This window comes from Phyllostomus hastatus, unplaced genomic scaffold (genome assembly GCF_019186645.2).
Source record: "Phyllostomus hastatus isolate PE091 unplaced genomic scaffold, TTU_PhHast_1.1 phas_contig_210, whole genome shotgun sequence".
In the NCBI taxonomy this organism is placed as follows: domain Eukaryota; kingdom Metazoa; phylum Chordata; class Mammalia; order Chiroptera; family Phyllostomidae; genus Phyllostomus; species Phyllostomus hastatus.
Window position 1 is genome coordinate 34,368,392 of NW_025333737.1, and position 23,851 is coordinate 34,392,242.

The following is a 23,851-nucleotide window of genomic DNA, read 5'->3' on the forward strand; positions in this document are numbered from 1 at the left end:
AACACCTGAACTCAGTGTTGTGTTCCAAAGGGGGGGTGGCGCGAGGGACAGCCAACCCTCCCTGCCGCTTCGGCTCGTTGTACGGGAAGTGCCACTCCGCCCCCCCGGGGGCCAGGCACTGAGGCAGTAAAGGCCTTTTCCAGCGATGACCAGGGGAAGGTTTCTGGCCCCCCGTGGGCCAGGGTGTTGAGGGCCAGCTGGGACCCCCTCAGATCTCCGGGCTGCACGTGCGCTGTACCCATGGGCTCAGCGTGAGCCTGCCGTCCGCCGACAGGCACAGGGGAGACATCGAACCCCACTCATGGTAGGGAATCGGGGTTGCCATTATTCCCCACGAATGAGGAGCTCCTGGGGCCGGCAGGGAGGGCGGACTCGAGGCAGAGTCGGGACTTCTTGGAGGAATCTCGCCTTCATTTGACACTGACCTCGGAAGTTCCAGATTCATCTGCCTGAGGGTCGTGAGTTTCTTGACAAACTCCCTTCTCTCCCACGTTGCAGACCCTGAAGTCGCTCCTCCGGCCACACATCTCTCCCCCTTCCACCTCCCCTCTCTCTCCCTGGGCTTACTTCCCCTCAGCAGGTCCCCTATCTCTCGGTCCCCCCTCCTCCCTGTCCACAGCCACCAGGGCACACGCCTGGACCCTGTGCTCCCTGCACGCCGGGGCTGCGCAGCCTGTAAACAGGGCTGTTGCAGCCATGGCCTCGCGCGCCCGTGGGTGCTGTTAGTCTGCCCTTGACCCAGCTCTGGGAGAATCTGGGAGGCCGTGGCCTGGTCGTCTTGCCGCTGCTCGTACAACGTTGAACAAATATTCCCGACGCCCAGGGAAGCAGAGGCACCGTGAGTGCAGCATTAGACTCTCGCTGGGGCCCCAGGGCGCTCCTTCCAGAGGACGCTCACCCTAGAGCTCCGACTCCCGGGGTCCCGAGGGCAATCGAGGTGGGGGGGCATCTGGGGGAGGCTGCGGAGCTGCCGGTCTCCTTAGGCCCGTGAGGGACCAGAGCGCTCTCTGAGCCCACGCCCACCAGCCCTTTCCTTCAGCCAGTGCCTGCTGAGCTGGCTGCCGTGTGCAGGTCCTGTCCTGTCTCGTCCTGTCCTCTCCAACCCTTGTGAGCACCGGGAGGGTCCCCGGCCTGCCACAGACCCTGCACAGCAGAGCTTCCTAAGCTTGCCTGATGGTTGACATCACCTGGGGATCTTGTTACAATGACAGCTTCCCGGTGCCCAGCCCTGGAGAATCTGGGTGCAGGAGGTCTGAGTTGGGCCCGGTATCACACCGCATCCCACCCCTGACCTCGGGGTCCTGAGAGGCTTTGGGGAGGGTTGGAGGGGCTGAGTCTGGTGGACGGGGCAACTTGCAAAAGATCCCCCACTCACCTTCTCTGGGGCTGTGGTGGGGGCGGGGTGTGGGGGGGAGAAGAGGGAAGAGACAACCTCAGGCTGGTCCCCCAAGGCCTCCCGTGACTGAGGCTCCTTCTGGAACTTTCCAGGCTCCCAGAATGCCTCAAGGAGAACAGAGGTCGTGTGGGGCTGAGATGGTGGAGGGCCAGGGCGGGGGTCTGGGACCCCAGGGTCACTCGTCTGTGCCATTCCCCGGGTCCGACAGAGGGAGGGGTCCTCTCATACCCAGGCCACGGGACGGTGCCTGGACCTGGGCACCGCTTCCGCCTCCTAAGGTGACCCTCTGCTGTCCCGTCTTTGTTTTTACACGTTTCCCACTCAAACCACAAACTCCTGGACAGGAGAACTGTTTTATTTTTAACCTTCATGTCCCCGTCTCAGGGCCCAGTGCTTGGCACAACACTGGTACCCAGGAAATGTTTGTCAAACAAACCAATAAATGCTGCCTGGGCCTGGAGTGCCCCCTGCTGGACAAAGAGAGCATGGCAGTGTCTTGGATCTTGGCTGGAACAGTCGACTTGGAGGGAGGGGGCCTGGCCCCCTGGTTCCCAGCAGCCTGACCAAGGGTGAGGTCACGTGGGCAGGGGTCTGCACAGGGGTCCCTGGGCAAAGTCTCGTGGCAGCGGGGGGACAGGCTGGGCCTCTGAAAGGTGTGCTTATTGTAGGATAATGAGGGCCAAGTGGGAAAGGAGCGCCCCAGGTGCAGGAGAAGGAGGAGGAGGAGGAGTCCAAAGCAGCCTGAGCTGACTTGCAGACCAGTGAGGGCCGGGATTCACGGCTGGGCAGCGAGGCCCAGCGCCCATGCTCTCGGTCGCTGTCAGCACCCGCTCACCCACCCGGGCACCCATCCCCAGAGCCGACGCTCTGGACCCGACCCTGCCGGAGGGTCAGGGCGGGGACACCGGTCCCACGGCACCCGGCTTTGTCGCCCTGTCTAGTTCCCCTGGAGGAGCACCCACCTCCTCCCCCGGGGAAAGTTTCGGTTGTCCAGGATAGGGACTAAAATAGATTGCCCCACTGACTTCCCTGTTTCCTCCACCTGCTCCTGGGCGGGCCCAGGGTCCGTCTGAAAACCCCTGCGCCGCTGGTGAAGTGTCCTCCCCGCTCCCTCTCCCTGAGGGCGCGGGCCCCACCCAGAGGGGCTGAGTCAGACTCCCGGGCACAGTTAGGTAGGAAAAGGGGAGGCCCGTTGGGGGGCAGGTGGCTCAGGCAGGGGCGTTTTGTCAGAGAAGCTCCCCAAGAGAACCCCATATGCGTGCTGCGTTGGGACCCCTGGTGGCTTCTGTGTAAAGAAAGGTGGTCAGCAGGGTGGGGGAGCTATAGGACGATGCCTCTCGCTGCGTCACCCACCAGCCCTGCACCCCCGCTCCTCACAGGCCCCTGACCCCTGAAACCGCCCACGGCAAAGTAGAGTCTCCTACTCTCCAGAGCTGGAGGCCTCTGCGGGGCTGAAGGTCTCCTTCTTGGGTCCCTTCCCCTGTGGCCAGAACACATGTCCGTGGGAGCCGTGGGGTTTCGCAGCCTCCAGCCCTTCTGGTGGAGAACTTGGCCAGGAGGGGCAGACAGGGAGGGATGGGACTGGTTTCCCTTCTCTGCCTTCTCAGTTCCCGAGTCGAGGCTGCTGCCCTCTCCTCACCACCTGCAGCCTCTGCCCCGCCCCTCTTCCAGGACAGCCCAACGGGGGTGGGCAGGGCAGCCTGGTGGGGCAGTGTGGGCAGGCCCAGGCTGACCTCAGAGCGGGTGGTCCGTCTGAGCATCTGCGGGCCCGCTGGGTCTCGCTGGCTGCAAACCAGGATCCTAAGACGCCCCCCAAAGCCAGAGTTCAGTGTCCTTCATTCCTCCTGGGTGACCTGCTCCGAGGGCTGGGCACTGTCCTGTTTCCTCTGTCCCTTCTACCCCTTCGTTCGCTCCTCCTCCTGCACGGAGGGCCAGCCCCCCCTCTCAAGCCCCCAGGCCCTCTTTCCCAGGGGCTGGAGCCTCCCCCTTGTTCCCGGTCCACTGCCTGGGGGTCTGGAGGGATCCGTGCCACACACCGGATACCTGTCCAGAAGCCCCTCCACTCCCTGAATTGCAGACGGGAGCATTTGCCTGCCCCAAGAAAGCTGGCGGTTCTCGTAACTTCCAACGGCTGGCAGACGGGCTGCTCGTGGGTTCTAAGCGCAGCAGCTTCTCCATAAGGTGCAGACTCCGCTGCTTCTTGGCTGCTGCGTCCCATGGCCTGATTTGCATTGCCTGGTTCTGGCCACCTTGGGAACTAGGACTAAAAACCACTGGACTTCCCAGCAGTGCCCCATAGCCTGCCAGCTGCAGGGCTGGGTTTGGCCATCTGGTCCACCCCAGCTCCACTGTCTAGTCTCTGCTTACTGCCCTCCCCACCACCAGGGGTCTCTGGGCCCCTTATGTGTCCCCTCGGGACCAACCAGAGATGGGACAGACAAGCAGGGCCGGGCCAGGATGGAGCTGGGTGTCAGCAGCCAGAGCACGGAAGGTGCTGGAACTCAGAGTGCGATGGAGCCAGATTGGAATGAGCTGGGAAGGGAAGGGAGGCCAGGCCCGGCCAGGGCAGTAAGCGAACCCTGCCTTCCGCTCCACCGGCAAACAGCAGCGACACCGCTAGCGGATTCCTCACCCCCTCGGGGAGGTGGAGACACCCAGGCCTCCGCTGGGCGTCGTGACCGCACACTCGGGCTCCTGGTTTGTCGACAGTCTGCCCACTTCCCCTCACTCTGCAGGAGAACGGGGCCAGCTCTGTGCTGCAGGGGCATCCGTCAGCCCCGAGGGGTCAGGGGGCGGGGAGGGGATAAAGCTCGTGGGAAAGGCCCGAGGGGCCAAGAGGACGGAGGGGTGGGGGTGGGGTGGAGAGGGGGGGTCTCCTGACTCACACTCACAATGGGCATCACAGTTGCCTTCTAAAGGTTTAAGTGTAATTTACACACCATGAAATCGACTCATTTTTTTAAAGGTTTTATTTATTTTTAGAGAGGGAAGGGAGAGAGAGAGAGAGAGAGAGAGAGAGAGAGAGATAGACATCAAAGTGTGGTTGCTGGGGGCCGTGGCCTGCAACCCAGGCATGTGCCCTGACTGGGAATTGAACCTGCGATGCTTTGGTTCACAGCCTGCACTCAATCCACTGAGCTACGCCAGCCAGGGCGAAATGGACTCATTTTAAACGTATAATTTAATAACCTTTAGTACATGTACACAATTGCTCAACCATGATCCAAACCCAGTTCTAGAGCATTCCCTCAAACGTGGTGTTAACATTATCACAGGCGAATGTCTCCTGGCAGTCCCAGAGTGTGGGGGAAGGACAGAAGGTAACTCTCCCCCAAGCCCGCGCCTGGGTCCCACGGCCGGCCCACACCACGAACGCGTTCATGCTGTCATAGAGCTTGTGGTTGTCTAGAGAACAGCCCGGGTTTATGATTTTCCTGTCGCCCCACTATGCGCTGCGTGTCAAAAGCCTGGCCTTGTTAAGGCTCCCATGGGCACCAGCCCTCTTTTGGGATCTCTCCGTCGCGTGATGTATCAGCAGACTCGGAGAATGGGAGTGGGCTGGACCGGGGGCCGCTGGACCTCCCAGCGCGGCCCCACGACCTGCCCGGGCGGAGAGGAGCCAGAGACCCGAGAGAAGCGGAGAGGACCGGACTCAGGGAAGCCCCTGGGCCCCTGTCTGGGCCCTTCGCTGGCCGGCAGCACGGATGACACTCAACAGCAGCCTGGAACAGGCACGGAGGCTCCTCCCATCCAGAGTCAACGCTCACCTCTCACGTCCATCCTACAAAGCCCTGTTACCCCTTGGCGGGCCTGAAGTAGCCCTTGGAAACACACACGTTCCCCCAGCTTCTGGAAGCGTCTGTGGGAAGACCACCGAGGTGCCGGGACAGATGAGCAGTGAGGTCAAGGTGGTTGTAGGGGAGGAGGTGCGGGAGGGAGCTTCTGACCTTGCTGAGGCCTTGGGAGTTGGAGTCATCCCCAGAATGCCAGTAGCTCACACAGTCAAGGTCAAGGGCGAATGGGGCTCCCGAAGCCAAAAATAAGGAGAGGTTTTTGAACCGGCTGCCTGCGGGTTCGCCCCACCCTCGGTCAGCAAAGCAGCAAGAGCTGACAGGGACTGTTTTGTGTTCCTCCGGCCCTGCCCTGGGCTGTCCCCTGAGTGAGGAAGGAGGAGGGTGCAGAGGAGCAGCAGGGGAAGCGGGGATCCCCTGGGGAGCCTGTCCGTTTGGGTTCTCATGTCCCCGGTTGCCCAATACCCTCTTCCTCCACATGCTGGCCGTCAACAGTTGGGGCACCCTCTGCCGCCTCTCGGAGCCCCTCCCCCTCCCCGTGCAGCCCCCCGACGGAGTCACGGTGCGCGGGGCTCGGGGTTCACGGGACGCACGCACTGAACTCGAGCTGTGGGTGAGTTGCTCCATCTCTCCGAGTTGTGGGGCATCGAGGCGGGGACGCACGTCCGTGGTGGCAGGTCGGCCATCCCAGCGCGAGTGACGCAGAGGAATTCCCGCGTCGTCCCCACGTGGAGCCTCCTGTGAAGCAGGTGCGGGCGCTGAGCAGTGTCCCCATTTCACGGAAGGGGGGACAGACCCGACAGGGCAGCTAGAATGCCGCTCAGGGCCCGGACACGGGGCCGGACAGCCCCGCTCCGCCCTCACGGTCATGGTCGGGGACCCTCCCCGGTGGCTCCCCTCCCTGGGCCTGCCCCCTAGAGGGTCCCCAGGGCGTTACCTGTGGTGTCCCCTGGCAGACACCTGGGGAGCTGGGGGAGGCGGGTGGCGCCCCGAGGTTTCCTGTCCGGGTGCGCGGACCCCTGGCCTCTGCTGGAGCCCGGCTGTCACGGAGGCGGAGCTGAGGTGGCGTGTGGGGACCCTGGGGCTCCGCTCGGGGGACTTCCACGTGCTCTTACCCCCTCGCCCTTTCAGTTCTGTCGCTTTCTTCGCCCGGGGGCGGAGTCTGGCGAGGGGAGAGAGGCCTTGGTTCTGGCGCCCTTTCCGTGGGCAGTGCAGTGGGCACGTGAGCCTGGGGCTGTGGGGGTCCCTCGGGGGCCCCGCTTTTGTGAAGTCTTACAGTCTCACTGTGAAAGGGGGGGGCAGGTGGTGACGGCCCCGTGTAGGGGGTGAAGTACAGAAATAGACACTGCATGGGGCAGGATGCGGGGGTGGGGCGGGGTGGGCTCAGCGGGGCCTGGAGGAGGCTGGGGCGTCTCCTGAGGAGTCATCCTCCAGCTGTGGGTGCCCCAATCCCTGTGACTGGGACCCCGAGGACCCAGGCCCGTGACGGCGGGGTGCGCCCCTCCTGAGCTGCCCCCATCGGAGCAGGTGTCAGTCCCAGCGCCCTCAGTGCCCAGGGCGGGACAGGGCCTGCGGTGGGGGGGGCAGGGGGTGGCCGCGTGGATGGTGGGGCACCCAGGCCTCTGGCTGGGACTGCCACCCTTAGGTTCGGCCGCAGCTTCCTCTTCCTCTCCGTTCGCCCCACGGCACGCCCAGGGCCCCGAAGAACAGCGTGTTACAGGCCGACGTGACCAGCCGCCCGTGGGCTGTGGGGCGCACTCGGACACGGGTTTCTCAAGCTGCTTTGAAGGTCCAGCCACTGGGGGTAGCGTTCCCACAAGTGGGCAGGAGGGTGGGGTGTGGCCAGTCCCCAGAGTCCAGCAGGCAGGCGGGCAGGCCAGACAGGGGCGGGGCCAGGCCACGGATGCCCGCCTCGCCCGGGCAGGGCCGCTGGGGAAGGGAAACTGGACGCTGCTATCACTTCGTTCCCGTCCCTGCTGCCCCTCCCCCAGCTGCTTCCCATCCATCCGCGCTGGCCTCGTTATCAACAGCTGTTGTCAGTACCAGACGAGGTCCAGTCCCCCGTGACCCAGGCACCCGGAGGGCAGGGTGGGGTGACGGCTCACCCAACACCCAGCAGTCAGTCAGTTCTTCTCACGACAGCCTCCTGGTCTTGGGGCCGCTCCCACTGCGCTGCGGGCGGTGGGGCAGCCCCCCGGCCTTCAGGCTGCACCCGGGCCCCTCACTCGGGGGGAGGAAGAGGCAGAGCGAATGGGGAGCCACCAGCTGCCCTGGCGAGAGGGCAGCTCGGACTTGTGCCGCCCTGCAGGGGGCCGTGCTGCTGAGAAGCCCACAACTCCGTCACCCCCCGAATCCTTTCTGGGGCCCCTGCCGTTTGCAGGGCTCAAAGCCGCTGCCGGTCTGCCCGGAGAGCCCCCACCCGGCACCAGCAAGGCCCCGCCCCCTGGGCCCCGGTCGTCACTGGGGAGAGGCCTTGTGGGTGCAGGACCCCACCCGAGAAAGGGGACTCAGTCCTTCGCCCCGGGGGGGCGGGGGAGGGGAGCCTTCGCACGTCTGCCAATGGGCAGTAGGGAGCAGCAGGAAAACCACCGTTTCCTTATTTTTTTACACTGAATTTATTGGGGTGACGTTGGTTAATAAAATTATATGCATTTCGGGTGTGCGGTTCTATGATGCGTCGTCTGTACACTGTGCTGTGTGCTCACCAGCCAAAGTCAAGTCTCCTTCCACCAACATTTACCCCCCCCACCGTCTTCTACCCCCCCCCCCATCCCCTTCCCCTTCCTTAATGTTCTGATCCCAGGCAGGCAGCCTGCCGCGGGCAGGGCGGGTGTGGCAGGCCCCCGGCCCTTTTCCCTCCCTCCGCTGAGGTTCAAGTGCGTGTCTGCGCTCCCAAGGAGGAGCGGACCCCGTTGTGTCTGCGAAGCCTGCTTCTCAGGATCGAATCCTAGTTCCCCGCTGCTTCTCATCAAAGATGTATTCCACGGGGCGGGGGGGGGGGGCCTAAGGGTGTAATTGCCTCACGGTGGAGTCTTTCATAATTATTATGCTATTTGTTCCCACAGACGAGCTGTTACTATCGACATCCTACAGGAGCCACGGGTGTTGGTCAAGGTCACGCCGAGGGTGAGGGGAGGAGCCACAGGAGAACCCAGTCTCTCGCTTCTCAGTCCAGGGCACCTCTTCACCCCTCTTCACCTTGACGGTCCCCACCGTCGCCAGGCTTTTCGGGGGCTGAGCTGCGGAAGAAACCTTGCCTGGGGAACTTGGCAAGGGTTTGTCGCATAGACTGACAAGTGTGACGCCTCCTCTGCCCTTCGCTGTCCAGTTCAAGGTCGAGGGCTTTACGAGCGTTCCGTGGTCTACGACTGCATTGCTGTAAACACCCTCCTCCTTCCTACCCAAGTGTCCGTGGAACCTTCCAGAAGGAGAACCAGCAAGTCTGTTTGGTTCCTTTGCACTCCTCCGGGAAAGGTGCCCTTGTCCCTGATGTGTGTCTCCTGCCCTGAGCCGGGTCCAGCCAGGGGGACCACACAGGGAGAAAGGTCACAGCCCGAGGACTTTGGGGTCAAGTTCAGGACACCTTTCCAGGACTAGAGAGCATCGAGGGCCTCCCAGGGCTTTGTGCCAATCGGGGGTCCAGGCCTTGAGCTGGGTCCTCGTGGAGAGGGAGCTCCCCAGGGGGGCCTTCCTGCGGGTTGCCCAGGGCCCCCCCGCCAAGGCCCCGCCCTAAGCACCCGCCACGAGGGCCCGACTGGAAGGTGACGTGGCCCCATGGTTCTGCAGGACGCGAGAGAGGGGAGACGCGGGTTCCGGGGTGTCTTGGCCAGCCCCCAGGCTTTCTCCATTTTCTGACCAGCTCCAGGAACAAAACCAAAACGAAGCTGAACGAGGAAGCGGCCGGCGCGGGGGAAAGCAGAAGTGGAAGCGCCGGAGACCTGGCCCCCTCCCCGGAGGAGGGCCGGAGCCCGGCCCACAGCCGCAGGTGACTCCCGGGAGAGATGGCCCGGCAGGACCCGGCTCCGTGGCTTCGGGCGGCTCTGCTGCTTCTCTGGGTCCCAGGTGAGGGGCCGCTGGGGCAGGACCAGCGGGGAGTGGCGGGGGTGGGGGGCAGGGCCGCCTGCGGGAGGGGTTCCGTGAAGCAGTCCCAGCCTGGGCTCTGTCCTGAGCTCACGATGGGGCACCCTCGGTGCCCCAGGCAAGATGGACGGACAGACGGAGGGACTGTACCCAGGGGAGCGGAAGGGCCGAGGGTCTGACTTCTTCGGCACCCACCTGGTCGTAGACGAGCCGCAGTGGGGGTGGGCCGTGGTGCAGAGGGGCGGGCACGGGAGGAGGGGCTTTCCGGGACGTTAGGAGGCTGCCCCGAGCACACCTGGGGGGCTATTTTGTTGGGAGGCGCCCTCCTGCTTCCCAGGTGTGAAGGAAGGGTGGGGGCTGGGTGGGAGCACCGTGGTCTGGTGGTCTCGGCGGCCTCGGGGACGAGGAAGGGTGTAGGCAGGGCCCCTTGAGAGGGCAGAGCCTGGAGGCCAGCAGGGAGATGGGGACAGAGGCGAGGCTGTGCGGAGGGAGCTCTCTCCGGGGAGAAGGACCAGGACCTCCCCTCCCCCAGCCCATTCATCTTCTGGGCCTCCTCACCCCCGCCCTGCAGTGTGGTCAGGCTTCTCCTTGGAAGATCTGCCATCATTCCGGCTGTTTTGCTCATAAACGAATGGCGTGTTTTCTTCCGTTCCACTTGCTCACCGGCTGTCTGGTGGGGAGCTGTGACTCTCTGTGAATTAACTCAGAGAGAGCCGCCCCGGTCCCCACCGGCTGTCCACTGACCCTGCCGGGGTTCGCGGGTTCTCGTGGGGTCTGCCGGCCAGGGGGCTCCCCCTTCCCTCCCGACACCTGCCTGCCTCTCTCCTCTCCTGCTCTCGCTGGCCGCGAGTGGGGGCGGCCAGAATGACACCCGGGACCGAGGTGGCTTGGCCTTCCCTGCCTTGGCCCTGACCAGGGCAGGGTTCAGTGCTGCCCCCCGAGGTCTGAAGAAAGCGTCTGCTCGTGTCTCTTTCTGAAACATTTAAAAATCAGCAGCAACAGGCATCGGGCGGGCGCCTTTTCATTACCCGCAGACACGATGATACTTTTCTCCTCTGAACCATGAAGGTGGTGCGTTATGTTAAGAGAGCTGGCCAGATTTTAGGTTCAATGTATCATGCTGACTTCACGGAAAGAGTTGGGGAGGTTTTCTTGTTTCTGTGTTCTCTGCAAATGCTGAACCGAGATGGGAAGTTTGTCGCTTGAAAGGCCGAGGGAACTAACATGGGAAACTGTCTGGGTTTTGCTCTTTTTTTTTGTGGAAGCGGAAAAAAATTCTGTCCCCTCTCCCCACACCCCACTTTATTGAGGCACATTTAACAACAAAACAACCGTGTGTGTTTACGCTGTGCGCGTGGTGCTTGGGGATGCGGACACACCGTGAAGTGACCGGCGCGTTAACTCCCACAGCCCTCGCCGGGGAGGGCCCCGGGGTGATAATACTTATCGCTACTGGTCTGCATTAAAAACGTATTTGGGGCCAGTACTGATCATTCATATTTTCCTAGAAAATCACCAGTTTCATCCAAGTTTACAGGCTTATTTGTAGAGACTTGCGAATCACCCTGGTTAATTTCTTTCTAGCTGTTTGTGAGTGTGTGTATGAGTGTGTGTGAGTGTGAGTCTTCTCCTTTCCTCCTTGATCAGACACCCACTAGAATGTCTGTTTTATTCCCTGTCTCTCCCAACAGAAGAATCCGTTTTTTCAACGTGCACACTAATTGCACTGTTTTTCTGCCTCGTGACTCACTGATTTCTGCTTTGCCTCTGCTCTTCCCTTCCTCCTGGGTTGGGGGTTCGCGTGTACCCCTCTCCTGACAGCCCAAGTTGGAGGATTCGCTCCTTTCTCTGGGGTTTGGCGGGCGGAGACTTTGTGACCCTAAAGTAAACAGCAGGACCACACAGGGACCTTTAGGCGGAAGAGTTTGGGAGAAGGCAGGGCCCCTGGCCCCAGGGTGCTGTCCGGGCTGCCGTGTGGCTGGTCAGCCGGGAGGGGTCGGTGGCAAGTGTTGGGCGGAGTCAAACAAGGAGACCAAGCCTCGAGGGCTGTGGGTGTCACGGCTCCAGGTGTGTGCGGGTGGGGGACAGGCTGCAGGTCTTCTGACACCTCCCCATCTCTAAGTTATCATGGCACCTTCATAGGGGCAGCGGCTTTGGGGAGAAAGTGGTGACATTGTTCATCCGAGATTCCAGATGTAAAGTGGAGAAAAGCAGATGGCGGGGGGGTGGTGGGCTGGGGGTAGAGGAAAGGGGGCAGGGAGAGCGGGAGGGACGGGGTGGGGGGGGAGGAAGAGAGAGGACCCAGAAGAACAAGCAGGAAGGGAGCCACGGCCAGGTGGCTCAGCGGGTTGGGGCGCCATTCCCCCCCGGCCCCCTGCCCCCGGCCCCCTGCCCCCTGCCAAAACCGCTGCAAGTTTGATTCCCAGTCAGGGCACTCACACCTAGGCTTGTGCATCCGACTCCCAGTCGGGGTGTGTGTGTGTGGGAGGGAGCCGGCCGACATTTCTCTCTCTCTCTCAGCACTAACCACATATAACACATATTGTGGGGTGAGAATTAAAAAAAAAAAAAAAAAAGAACAAGCACAGAGGAAAGCCAGACACTAGAGCCGGACAGACGGACAGGACTGGGTGTTGCGGTGGGTGACGGGGCGACCCCCGTCGGGGAGGGGGCCGGGGCCCGGCAGGGAGAGGTGACGAGGAGAGGGTGTCCAACGGAGGACAGTGGGGGGCGGAGTCACAGCACGGGGACCAGGAGCGCCGTCCGGGGCGATGAAGGAGGCAGACGTGTTTTTGCTGGGCACCGGGTCTGCGTCGACTTTAGCGGTTGGAGTTTTTCTAGGAAGTCGCACACGCATCCGGACTCACACACTTATCTGTACAGGATCTCTGCAAAGTGCCGTCCCGGTCCTCCTCATTCTCTCTGTGTCTGTGGTCATTTCCTCTGCTCATTTCTCCATTTGGCTAGACAGGGGATTAACCGTTTCATTAGACTGGGTCGTATGAAATTCCTGGTTTCTCGGTCAAAAACAGCTGGGTCCCGGCAGCTTCGTACGTTTCAGCCCGATGTTATTTACCGGGCATTGTCCACCTGCTACTCACTCGCTGTCCCAAATGCGCTGTGAGGCCGACCAGGTACCGCCACTTTGCCGAGGAGGCACGGAAGCTCAGAGAGGTTAAGTAACTCGCCCCAGAACACACAGCTGATATGTCACAGAGCTGAGACGTGAACTCGGATGCCCCACTCACTCACCTCCGCAGGCATTAGTGCGCATGGAGGTAAATGTCACGTCCGTGGCAGGGCTGGCACTGCCGTCTCTGCAGGGCATCTGCTCGCCCAGGCCGGGGGAGGAGGCCCTGATGGGCCCCCTGGAGAGGGACAGGCAGGACCCTGTGGTCATGACGCGGGGGACGCAGAGCTGCAAGGGGGTGGGGGAGGGGCTCACGCTGAAATATTACTTGCAGGGAGAGCAGGGTGCAGGTGGGCGAGTCCCTATGTCCTGACACATTTGGAAGTGGGAGGCCCCTGGTGGGTGAGGGGTGGGTGGGGCAGCAAGAAAGGAGGTTGGGGTCCAGACCAAAATACTGGGGTGACAGAGAGGAAGGGGAGGACACTCAGGATGTGACCTGGTTGATGTGACATGGGGAGACCTATGGGGTGACCCCCACAGCACCCCGCCCCAGGCCCATCTGGTCAGGAGTGGGGACCGGGCTGTGTCTTCCAGGCTGTTTGTCCCTGAGTGGCCCCCGCACCGTGAGGGGCACCGTGGGGGGATCCCTGAGCGTGCAGTGTCAGTATGAGGAGGAGTTCAAAAGGATTAAGAAATACTGGTGTGGAAGCCCATGTTCGATACTGAAGAGGAACAAGATCGTGGAGACCACCGGGTCAGAGAGAAAAGTGAGGAACGGCCGCGTGTCCATCAGGGACCACCCAGCAAACCTCACCTTCACTGTGACCTTGGAGAACCTCACAGAGGATGATGGAGGCGCATACGGGTGTGGGATTAATGTTCCATGGAGCAGCTTACAAACGGACCCCACATTCGAGGTTGTGGTGATTGTGTCCCCAGGTGAGCTGCACGCCCCCTCCCCTTGTCCCAGCGCCAGGCTGCCTGAAGAGTCTCAGGTGGGAACAGCAGAGGCAGGGATCAGACCAGAGACCCGGAGCAAACTATGAGTGTGAGTGTGAGAGTGTGTGTGTAGAGAGAGAGACAGTGAGAAAGGGACACTGGAGGACTTCCTGGAGGAGCTGGCACCTGTGCTCAGTCTTGAAGGATGAGAAGGTGCTTGTCAGGTGAAGGGGAGGCTGAGAGAGAGCTGAGCATGCAAAGGAGAGAGAGAGAGAGGGAGAGAGAGAGAGAGGAGAGGCCGTGGGTTGGCCCAGCAAAAACCTGGGGCTGCGTGGGGGAGGCTGGGGCTGCAGGGGCAGAGCGCAGGGGGAGCTCCAACACGTGACGTGTCAGACGTGCCCCTAAGCAGGCACCTCTGACAGGGAGCGTGTGGCAGTGGCTGGCGGGGCACGGGACAGGTGCGGAGGTGACGTAGGGCCTCTCTGGAGGCCGTGGCCCTCCTGGGCAGGATGGAATCAGGACTCTCGGGGGCGATAGCCGCGGCCTATTGGGAGACGCACACTCTTGGCCCAGGACGGTCCTGGGGAGACTGGCCATCCCGAGGGAGCATTTTGTGTGAAATCAAACCAAAAAGGTGTCGGCCGGGGCGGGAGAGTCAGAAGAGAGACCCCTGGGTCTGGTTTGTGTTTCTGCACCAGCACCAACACCAGCACTGACACCAGCACCAACACCAGCACTGCCGTCACGTGCTACAGCCAAGACCAGGACAACCACGACAAACAGGACAACCACAACCACAGCCCAAATTACAACTCTGTCCACAGTGAAAATGACAGTGAAGGCCACCCACGGACCAAATGGACAGGAGAACTCTCCGCAGAGCCAAGGGTAAGGTCCCCGTGCCCTGGAGGTGGGCCCGCTCCCCAGGAGGAGCACGGGGCAGCCCCCTCCTTCCCTGCCTGCTGGAGCCGCCGGCTGCCCTTGGCCAGGCCCAGGCCGGAAGCCGCGATGTCTCCTGGCTCGGGCTGTTGAGGCCACGCTGGACCTGCCTTGGGGTGTGAGGGAGGCTTCTTGGGGGGTCATGCCGCCAGGCACGGGCTAACTACCTCCGTGAGAGACCCCATATGCTCCCCACTGTGGCCCTCCGCCTTACTGCTCTCACTTTACAGATGAGTAAACTGAGGCTCGGGGAGGCAAGGTGATTTGCCGGGTCACGCAGCTACCAGAGGCAGGCTGGGCTTCTAACATAGGGTTATGTGATCCCAAAGCCCTAGGCTCTTCCTCTAAACGAGTGCTTCTTGACCTTCTTTGGGGTTACCAACCCCGGGAGGATCTGACCAGGAAAATGCACGCTGTCCTACGCCACCTCTGGGTTCACGGGCACCACCCAGTGTCCGGTGACTCAGCCCCGGCGCTGACCCCCGGAGCAAGCACGGGCCCCAAGGGTTAAGAGCCCAGTCCCATGTGCCTGCCTGCATCCGACGTCAGAGCACTCTGGGCATCCCCAGGCTGTTGCACTTCTGACCAGCTAGCTACAAATTAAGGGGCCCCCCAACCCTCTTGGCTCTGATAACTGGTTAGACCGCTGGCAGAATGCGAGAAAGCGCCATACTTACGGTAGCAGTTTTACCGTGAAGGGTAAAGGCTAGGACCAGCCAAACAACGAGACATGGAGAGTTCTGGATGCAGAGCTTCCAACCCCCTCCCAGTGGACTTGGGGGGCCTCCCCCTCCTGGAACATTGAGGTGTCTGACACCCGGGAAGCTCCTTCAAGCTCTGGTGTCCACAGTTTTATTGGGGATGTATCACATAGGCTGATTGGTCGAACCATGGACCACAGGCGTGAACTCGGTTCCCAGCCCCCTCCACTCCCCGCAGGTCAGGCTGGCTCAGAGCCCCAAATCCCGGATCCCTGGTTGTTCCTGCTGGTGACCAGCCCCACCCCGAGTCATTGCATCTCTCCGAGCAATCTCGGGGCAGATACCAGGGGCTCGGGAATCGCGAGAGACACCCTGAGGGTTTGGGGGCTCCCTCCCCAGAGCCAGGGGCAGAGGCCAGGCCCACTCTTCGAGACGGACTCCTCGCCAAGCCTCCCCCCGACCCCAGAGACAGCCTCCACATCGGGGGGCGGGGTGAAATCCGGACCCAAACACACCCCTTCCTGAAACGGGCTCTGCAGGTGCAGACGTGGGGGCGGAGCTAGCTGTGGAGGGGCTGACAATTTGGGGAGGGGGGTGCTACTTTAAGAAAGGCTAGGACATTGGGAAGGCCAACTAGGGGTGAAAGAAGGGGAGCAAGCCAGTGAGGGGCCCGAACCCTAATTCATTCATGTCAGTGAGTCTGCCGCGGGCTCCCCACGCGTGTCGTGGGGGGAGCTACAGGAGATTTTTCACGGCAGTGGTTGTAATTGCGGAAGATGGGAAGTGCCCAGCAGGAGGGACGAGTCAAACAAATGATGGCCCGTCCACCCAGGCAGCGGGACTCTGTGTGGCTCTAAGACAGAGTGGGCGGGGCGGGGGCGGGGGCGGGGGGACTTCTACGTGAACCGACTTGGAGAGAGCTCCAAGATGTAGCGTCTTCTGTTTGTTTTTTCCCATGCTCTCCAAGTCCAAGGTGTGTTGGGGTTTTTTTTTTTTTTTTGAAGTTTTATTTATTTATTTTTAGAGAGAAAAGAAGGGAGGGAGAACGAGAGGGAGGGGAAGAGCGATGTGAAAGAGAAACATCGATCCGTTGCCTCTCCTATGTGCTGGGACCAGGAACCGAACCTGCCACCCGGGCGTGTGCCCTGACCGGGGGTGGGCCCAGCGACCCTTCGCTTGGTGCAACGACGCCCAACCCACTGAGCCACAGCGGTCAGGGCGCGCGATGCACTGTTACGTAAAAAACTGGTGTCTGCACTGTCCTCCTTTGTGTGAGAAAAGGAGGAAAGTAGCACGCACGCCCATTTTCTTGTGTCTGAGTAGAGAGCCTCCAGAAGGTTCTGCAGCATGCTGTGCATGCGGCTCAGGGAGCTGGGTCGGGGAGGGGAGCCGCAGAAAGATGTCCTACTGTCTGTTTTTCCACGTGACCTCCTGCGTCCGTGCAAACAAGGGGGGGAAGGCAGGGCCCCCGCCCCACCCGCCCCTCCTCGTGCCCCTGCAGGCTCCCCGTGCTGCTCTCCTTGCTGGGGCTCCTGCTGTTCCTCCTGGTGGGGGCCTCGCTGCTGGCCTGGTGGATGGTTCGGCGGCGGATCAAAGGTGAGTTAGCACCCCGTCCCTCTGCCCTCCACCCCGGGGTGGGCATGGGGCGCAGGTCCTCAGGCTGCATACCCTGGGTGACCCTAGCAGGTGGACCCAGAGCAGGAGACCCTGGTCGGTGCAAACTGGACATGGGAGGCGGGTCCCTGCGAGGCTGTTCCCCTGGCGGGGCCTTGGTGTGGCCGGGGGGTGGGGTGGGGGGTGGGGCGGGTTGACCTGTGAGGTCCTGTTCCTCTTCTGCTTAAGACCTTTCTGTGACCTCCCACACCCTCAGGTGTCTGGGCCCCTAGAGGACAGTCTCATCCCTCCACCATCTGGCCCTGCCCACCCAACTTCCTGTCAGTTGCCACGGCCCGGGTCCCCAGTCTCACCTTCTGTGCCTGCTCTGGGCACCGCCCTCTGCCCCCGCCGCACTCCTGGTGGGCCCTGAGGGCTGCCCCTAGACTTCCTGTCCTCCTTTTCCTGGCCCCCAAAGAGCAGCCCCGGGGGCCCTCCTGGGCCCACCTCTGTCTCTGCACTGTCATCCCCTTTTTACACCAAATCGGCCCACCCGCTTCCTCGCCTGCCTGCCTCCAGCCCGTGCCAACCCTGAAGATCAGGCACCACGACTCGAGAAGGCACGCAGTCAGTATCTGTTGAATTAACATGTCAATATTACTTGATGTTGCCGGCCGCGAGGGGCAGCCAGGAAGCTCCAGGCCTCCTGCGGCCCAGTCGCTCTGCTCCGAGCTCAGATTCAAAGAGACAACACGTGGGTGCAGCCAGCACCCAGCCCGGCCCTCGCTACGTGGGTGCTCCGCCAGCACGGGGCGAGAGAATTGCACACGAAGGGGGGTGATGTGGCCTTCCCCTTGCTGCTGGCTGGGGGCCCACACAGTCACGCGTGGTGCGCAGACTTCTGTGGGAGGAAAAATGGGGGCCTGGCGTTTTCTTCCCCGGCCTAAGAGTTTTCTCGATTTTGAGAGCACGGGGAATCTTTGTGCTCAGCCTTCTGAGGGCCGCAGTGAGCGGGGAGGGCGCTCTCCCTCCATGGCTGCAGCGCTTCCTGGGAGCCGGTAGGTCAGCGGGCGTGTTGGCAGCAGGGGGTGGGAGGGGGTCGTGGGGGGGACCACTGCCTCCCGTTCTCCAGCCCCCCCACCCGCCCCCCCCACGGCTCAGGCCTGTGGGAGCAGAACGGGTGTCAGCCACTTCCTCTTCCCCATCTGCCGCAGCCCCCACTCCTTTCCGTGTACCTCCTTTTAAACTTCCGCCCCCACGAGGACACTGCTCACCACGTGGGGGTTTTCCCAGCCTGGTTCGCCCCAAATCTGCGGGTCCCGGCGATCCCCGCTGTACCCTTTCACCCAGAAAAGTTCCCCTTTTAAAACACGGGGGCATGTGATTGTTGCAGAAAATTCAAAAGCGAGTGAAAGCACAAAGGAGGAAATGGATGAGCCATAATAAACACAAACTGAAATTCCCACCTCCCAGAGGAAAGCAGCCTCCTTGGAGGTCTGTCCTTCCGGTCTTGTTTTTGATGCCTGTTTATGCACCTGTTTCTTCAAATGTTGCTTCACTCCATTATTCCTCTTTTAGACCTGTTTTTGTTTTTTCTTTTTGTACTTAATGTATTGTTTTTTTCCCTGTGATGAAAGATGGGCTTTCTGTTCAAATATCTGGCTTTGCAGGTCTCAGGCCCTGCCTCCCGACCACGGCCGGGCTGGGCTGTCTTCCCGTGGTCCCTGCTCCTCTCCCCTTGGCCTCTCCAGTTCCCCCTTCAGCCCCCTCTTGTCATTCACTCATTCACTCATTCATTCATTCATTCACTCACTCATTCACTCACACACGTATTTGCTCCCTCGCTCACTCACTCGCACAGCAAAGCTGTCCTGAGCACCTACTGTGCGTCAGGCCCGGTGCTGGGGGTCACTGTCATTGCCAGGGTCGACTGGGTTCCACCGTCCAGCTGGCTGTCCATGAACTTCCTCAAGGCCGCCTTCCCTCCCGGGCGATGTGCTCCCATCTCTTCGCCACCTGCTCTTTCCGCCCTTCCGCTCAGCTCGCCCGGCCCCAGGGAGCGGGAGGGGGTGGGGTGGGGTGGGCCTGTGAGCAGCGGTCGGAATAGAGTGTGTTCACACCTCGGGCGCCTGGATGTGGGTCATGTCAGTTCGACTGAGCGGGCTCAGCGAGCATGTCCGTCGTACGTGATCTTGTGTCTCTGACTGTGGGTACCTCATCACGGACTTGGGGGGGGTCCCTGCAGGGTGGATAGTGTCTCTACCTGCAGCACCCACTGCAGACTCAGGGGTGCCGTGCACCTACGCCAAGGGCACTCCGGCTGTGCACGTCCCCCGCTGCCCCCGGCTCCTGGGGCCTGGGCTGGAAGGGCCGGGCCTGGAAGGGCCAGGGTGCGTGAGCTGTGCTCAGAGGCAGGGCCCCTGCAGAGCAGCACTGCAGGTGCAGCAGTGACGGGCCGTGTCCCTGAGTCATGACCCTGCTGGGCCTCCTGCGCCTGAGGGACAGGCCACCCCCAGGCCAGGGGCGGCACAGAAGACTGTGGTGACATAGTTTGATGCAGTCCGTGACATCCAGTCTGATGCAGCCCTAACTCTGTTCAAGAGCAGTTCCCTTTATTGATTTTAGGGTCTTTTCTTTTTTTTTTTTAAGATTTTGTTTATTTATTTTTAGAGAGAAGGAAGGGAGGGAGAAAGAGAGGAAGAGAAACATCCATGTGTGGTTGCCTCTCACATGCCCCCACTGGGGACCTGGCCCGCAATCCAGGCATGTGCCCTGACTGGGAATCGAACCAGCTACCCTTTGGTTCTCAGGCCTTTACTCAGTCTAGTGAGCTACACCAGCCAGGGCAATTTTAGGGCCTTTTCAAGCCTGGCTGCTGAGCCGCACCCCCAGCGCTCCTGAGTCAGTGTTCCCGGGGCAGGGCCTGCGGATCTGTGTTTTTTTTCCTTGTGGTTAAAGGCGCATGCCATCCTAGCCATTTTCAGGTTTACAGCTCAGCAGCGATAAGCATGTTCATGTTCTTGGCACAGAGACCCCCAGAACTCTTCATCCTGCCGGCAGGGCCTCTGGGAGGGGCATCCCGTGTCTTCCCCGGGGACAACAACCTCCAGGGGTGGAGACTAGCCACTCTGCCCAGGCTGGAGCCTTCCTGCATGTTCAGTTCTCACTCCCTCACCCCCTCGTTCATTCCTTCGTTCACCCCCTCGCTCCCCACTGCACCCTCTCAGCAAACCCCCGAGGTCCGGCCGTCCGCAGACCAGAAGTCTCTGGGGAGAGGCCTTTGTCCAGATGGGTCACAGGGACCCCTGTCCCTGCCGTGCTCTGGGACAAGCCTCCTCACTCTCTCCTTGTCTCTTTAGCTGATAAGAATCCAGAGCCACTGCAGAACCACGAGGTAAGCAAGGCCACGGGCGGGGGGGCGGGGGGGGGCGGGTGTGTGTTGGGGGATGGTTGGGGCACAGGGGCGTTGGGGTTGGGCTGTCCCACCGGCCAGTGGGGGTCTGGGTGGGTCATCGATGGAGGGATGGGGTGCTCGCACCAACAGGGAGAGCCACGCCCTCCAGATGGGGTCCCTGGGGCCAGGCTGCCCCCCCCCCCGCCCCTCCCAGGAAAGCGGAATGAGGGAAGGCCCCCGAGGGCGCTGACACATCGCCCAGGGAGGACCGGAGCGGAGACTGGGGACGCAGGGCAGGAAGCTGGGCCTGGGGCCCCAGAGCATACGGCGGGGGCGGGGGGGGGGGGAGACGTCTGCAGGGAAGCCAGGACGGACGCCTGCGCGGGGTGGACCCTGGAGGGGCTGCAGGGGCAGTCGCCAAGCCCCGCCCCCCACCCCCCCGCCCGCCCGCCCGCCCCAGGCCGCCCAGCAGAGCGAACCCTGCTACGCCAATTTGGAGCTGCAGACCTGGGCCCTCCTGGAGGAGCCCGAGCCGCCGGCGCAAGTGGAGGTGGAGTACAGCACCGTGGTGAGTGTGAGGGCGGCCCCGGCACTGGGGGCCCCGGGGTAGGCCGGGGGCGCCCCCGTGGGGGCGGCTCGGTGCTCCCGTGTCTTTGTAGGACAGAGCCTGTGCGGGAAATGGGGCAGGCGTGGATTTTGCCAGAGCTTGGTGCCGTCGTGGCTGGGTGTGGGGGCGGGGGCTGGGATATGGGGGGAGGGGCTATTCAGATGCCCAGTGACGATGGCCCTAATAAGCTAATAAAGTACCGCTTTTATTAAGCACCTACTGTGTGCCAAGGGCCCGCTGTTGAGGCCCGCGGTTTCTCACTGGTTTGGTCCCGTCACCTCTCCGGCATCCAGGCCCTTTTCAGGTTTCCATCCACGACCTGCCACAGGCCAGCGCCCAGGCAGGGCCTCTGCAGAGCGAAGCAGTGGGGGAAGTCCCCCAGGGCCCCCCTGACAAACCCCCCGCCCCCCCCCCCTCAGTGAAAGGGGTCAAGCAGGGGCCGAGGACCACGCCGGGGAGACGCTGGGGTTGAGATTGAAGCATCAGACACGTGGCCCTGGGACTAGAACGCCCACGTCTCTCTGACGCGGAGACTAATGGTCTCAGGGTGGGCCTCGGGGCCCCCCCGGCTCTGATGCCCGGGGCCGTGTGCTGGACGGGTGGGGTGGAGCAGGCCGGTGGACGGGATCCCGGAGCCCAGGCCCTTTAGGGGGAAGCGGGCAGGACAGTGGGGAAGGCCGGAGCCCCCAGTGGAGCCTCCCTGTGGCCCCCTCGGGTGTCCCCACTCCGCTCCTGGGCTGGGGTCCGCCATGCCCCCACCTCTCCCTGAGTCTCGGTCTCTCCTGCAGAAAGCCCCCCAGGAAGACCCCCAGTACGCCACAGTGACGTTCAGCTCCCGCAATCAGGATGCTAAGGACAGCAGGGCGCCCTCCCAGAGGCCTCCGCAGCCGGAGCCCGAGTACAGCGAGATCAGGAAGAACCAAGCCTGACTCCGCCCCGACACCTGGAGCCTCGGTGGGCGGCAGGGAGCCCGGGCCCCGCCCCCAGCCTGCTCCCCTCCGCGGTGACCCACAAGGCAGCTAGCTGGGCTCCTGCGGGCTGTCCCTCTCGCGCTGGGGACCTGCGGGACGCCCTGCCATCCTGCCCGGCTGTTGTCCCGTCTTCCCTCTGTCCCTCCGCCTGGTCGCAGCCGTGTGTGAGAAGGAAGCCCCGTCCCGTGGGAGTCCCGGAGAACATGTGGCTCCCGTGGGGGGTCTGGGCTTGCCGGGGAGTGCGAGCACTGACGGGGAGCCAGGAGGTCGCCCGGGCACCGAGATGGGGACCCCCCCCGCCTGCAAGACGGGGAGACGGTGGCCGAGCAAGGGCTTGCCCGTGGCTCTAAGACCAGCAGTGGGCAGCGTCCTCGGGCCCCCTGGACTCTTACATAGGTTCGTTTTTCATACAAGAGATATCAACAACGTTTAAAATGCCTTAGGCAGTGGTAGGTAAAAGGGAACCTAATCAACAAACAAACAAACAAGTAAAATATATTTAAAGACACTGAAATAGAGAACAGGCTGACAGTGACCAGGGGGGAGAAGGGAGGGGATTTCAGGGGAGAAGGGGAAGTGTTTGCGGGAACAAGTATAAAGGACACGTGGACAATAACAAGGGGGAGGGGTTGGACACGGGAGGGAGGTGGGGAGGGCTGGGGGTTGGGCTGGGCTGGGGGTAAAAGGCAGAAAACTGTACTTGAACAACAATTAAATTAAATTAAATTAAATTAAATTAAACAAAATACCTTAGGAGGGAAATTATTTAAACAGTGCTTGCCCTGCACCTGTGATCCCGTGTTAAAGGACGCTCCTGCCCGTGACCCCAAAGGAGCACGGAGACGCTGGAAGGATGCAAGGGGGTGGGGACAGCCTGAGACACGTCATCCCTGCGCGGGAAAGGGGCAGCCACGGCTGGTTCTCTCCCTGTCCGGGGTCTCAAAGTGGCTGCAAACGGTGTCCTGAAGTCTCAGGGGGTTTCTCTCAACTCTGGACAATGTTTTGATCTATTTGAAATAAACAGTCGTTCAAAGCAAGGGGTGTATTTCTCCTAAGTCAAAAGCTTGTTTGTTTGTTTGTTTGTTTTTCTAGGTGAATATTTCGTTTTATTTTTAAAATTATTTTATTGTTGTTCAATTACAGTTGTCTGTAATTGAACAGTTTTCCTCCCACCACTCCCCCCGACCCCGCTCCGACCCCAGCCTAACCCACCTCCCTCCCTTGCTTCCACCCTCCCCCTTGGTTTTGTCCACGTGGCCTTTACAGTAGTTCCTGAAAACCCTTCCCCCCAACCATTGACCTTGCAGCCCAGCTGTGCCCTTCGAGCAGTTTCCTCTGAGGCGTGGGCCCAGAGCATTTAGAAGACTCTTCGAGGGGCAAGAGGCCCCCAGGGGGTGGACGGACAGGCTCCAGTTTGGATCATCTCCAGATTTTTAATTACTCGTGCTTGTGTGAGTCATCCCCAGTACTTCCTCTCTCTCTCCCTCTCTTTTTAAAAAATATTTTATTTATTTATTTTTAGAGAGAGGGGAAGGGAGGGAGGAAGAGAGGGAAACATCAATGTGTGGTTGCCTCTTGAGCGCCCCCCACTGGGGACCTGGCCTGCACCCTAGGCATGTGCCCTGACTGGGAATCGAACTGGCAACCCTTTGGTTCGCAGTCCGGCGCTCAGTCCACTGAGCCACACTGGCCAGGGCCCTCTCTCTTTTTACTACTGTCCTGAGAGGCAAAGGGGGCATACACACACACAGAGACAGAGACACACAGAAACACAGCATGGACACAGGCACACAGAAGACAAAATAAGAGAGAAAGTACTTTGTCGCAGGAAAGTCGTTGTGAAACGCTAACCGGAGGCTGCCTGTTGCTCTTGGCCGTTCCTTCCGCTCCACTCGCACAGTCACGCCACCGGGCTCGCTCCTCCGATGCTTCAGAGAACGCAGTGATGCAAAAGGATGCAGAGGATGGGTTGCCTTCCTCTGCGGTTTCCAAGGCTTTGTGGGAAGAGGAAGCAGGTGGGCCCTGGCTTGGAGCCGCCCAGAGAGCTGGCGCAGGCCTGCGAGGTGCACTGGCCACCGGTGGTAGCAGCTCCGGAAGGACGCCGGTCTCCGCGGAGGTGGGCGGGGGGCGTGAGAAGTCCTGGGACGAAGAAGAGAACATACAACCTCTCCTCGGTCAGTGAACACGGTGACGGCATGTTGAAATGATGACAGTTTGGCTGTATGGAAGTAAATAAAATATACTCCTAAAGTTGTCTCTTCTTCTTCTCCTTCTCCTTCTTCTTTCTTCTTCCTTCTCCCTTCTCGCTTC

General features: G+C 61.5%; 1 protein-coding gene across 4 annotated transcripts; it reads left to right on the plus strand.

Moving 5' to 3' along the window:
• Nucleotides 1-5,829: 5,829 nt before the first annotated feature.
• On the plus strand, nt 5,830-22,103 carry CD300A (CD300a molecule). Of its 4 annotated transcripts, none has more exons than XM_045837502.1 (8): nt 5,830-5,936; nt 8,253-9,249; nt 12,992-13,336; nt 14,035-14,224; nt 16,478-16,572; nt 19,929-19,963; nt 20,424-20,531; nt 21,359-22,103. In XM_045837502.1, the coding sequence occupies exons 2-8, from the start codon at nt 9,189-9,191 to the stop codon at nt 21,497-21,499; spliced, it is 975 nt and encodes a 324-aa protein (XP_045693458.1). In that variant the 5' UTR covers nt 5,830-5,936; nt 8,253-9,188; the 3' UTR covers nt 21,500-22,103. The 4 variants fall into 4 exon arrangements, with proteins under 4 accessions (XP_045693458.1, XP_045693460.1, XP_045693461.1 ...); XM_045837504.1 differs by having other exon boundaries at nt 14,059-14,224; XM_045837505.1 differs by having other exon boundaries at nt 14,161-14,224.
• Nucleotides 22,104-23,851: the final 1,748 nt, after the last annotated feature.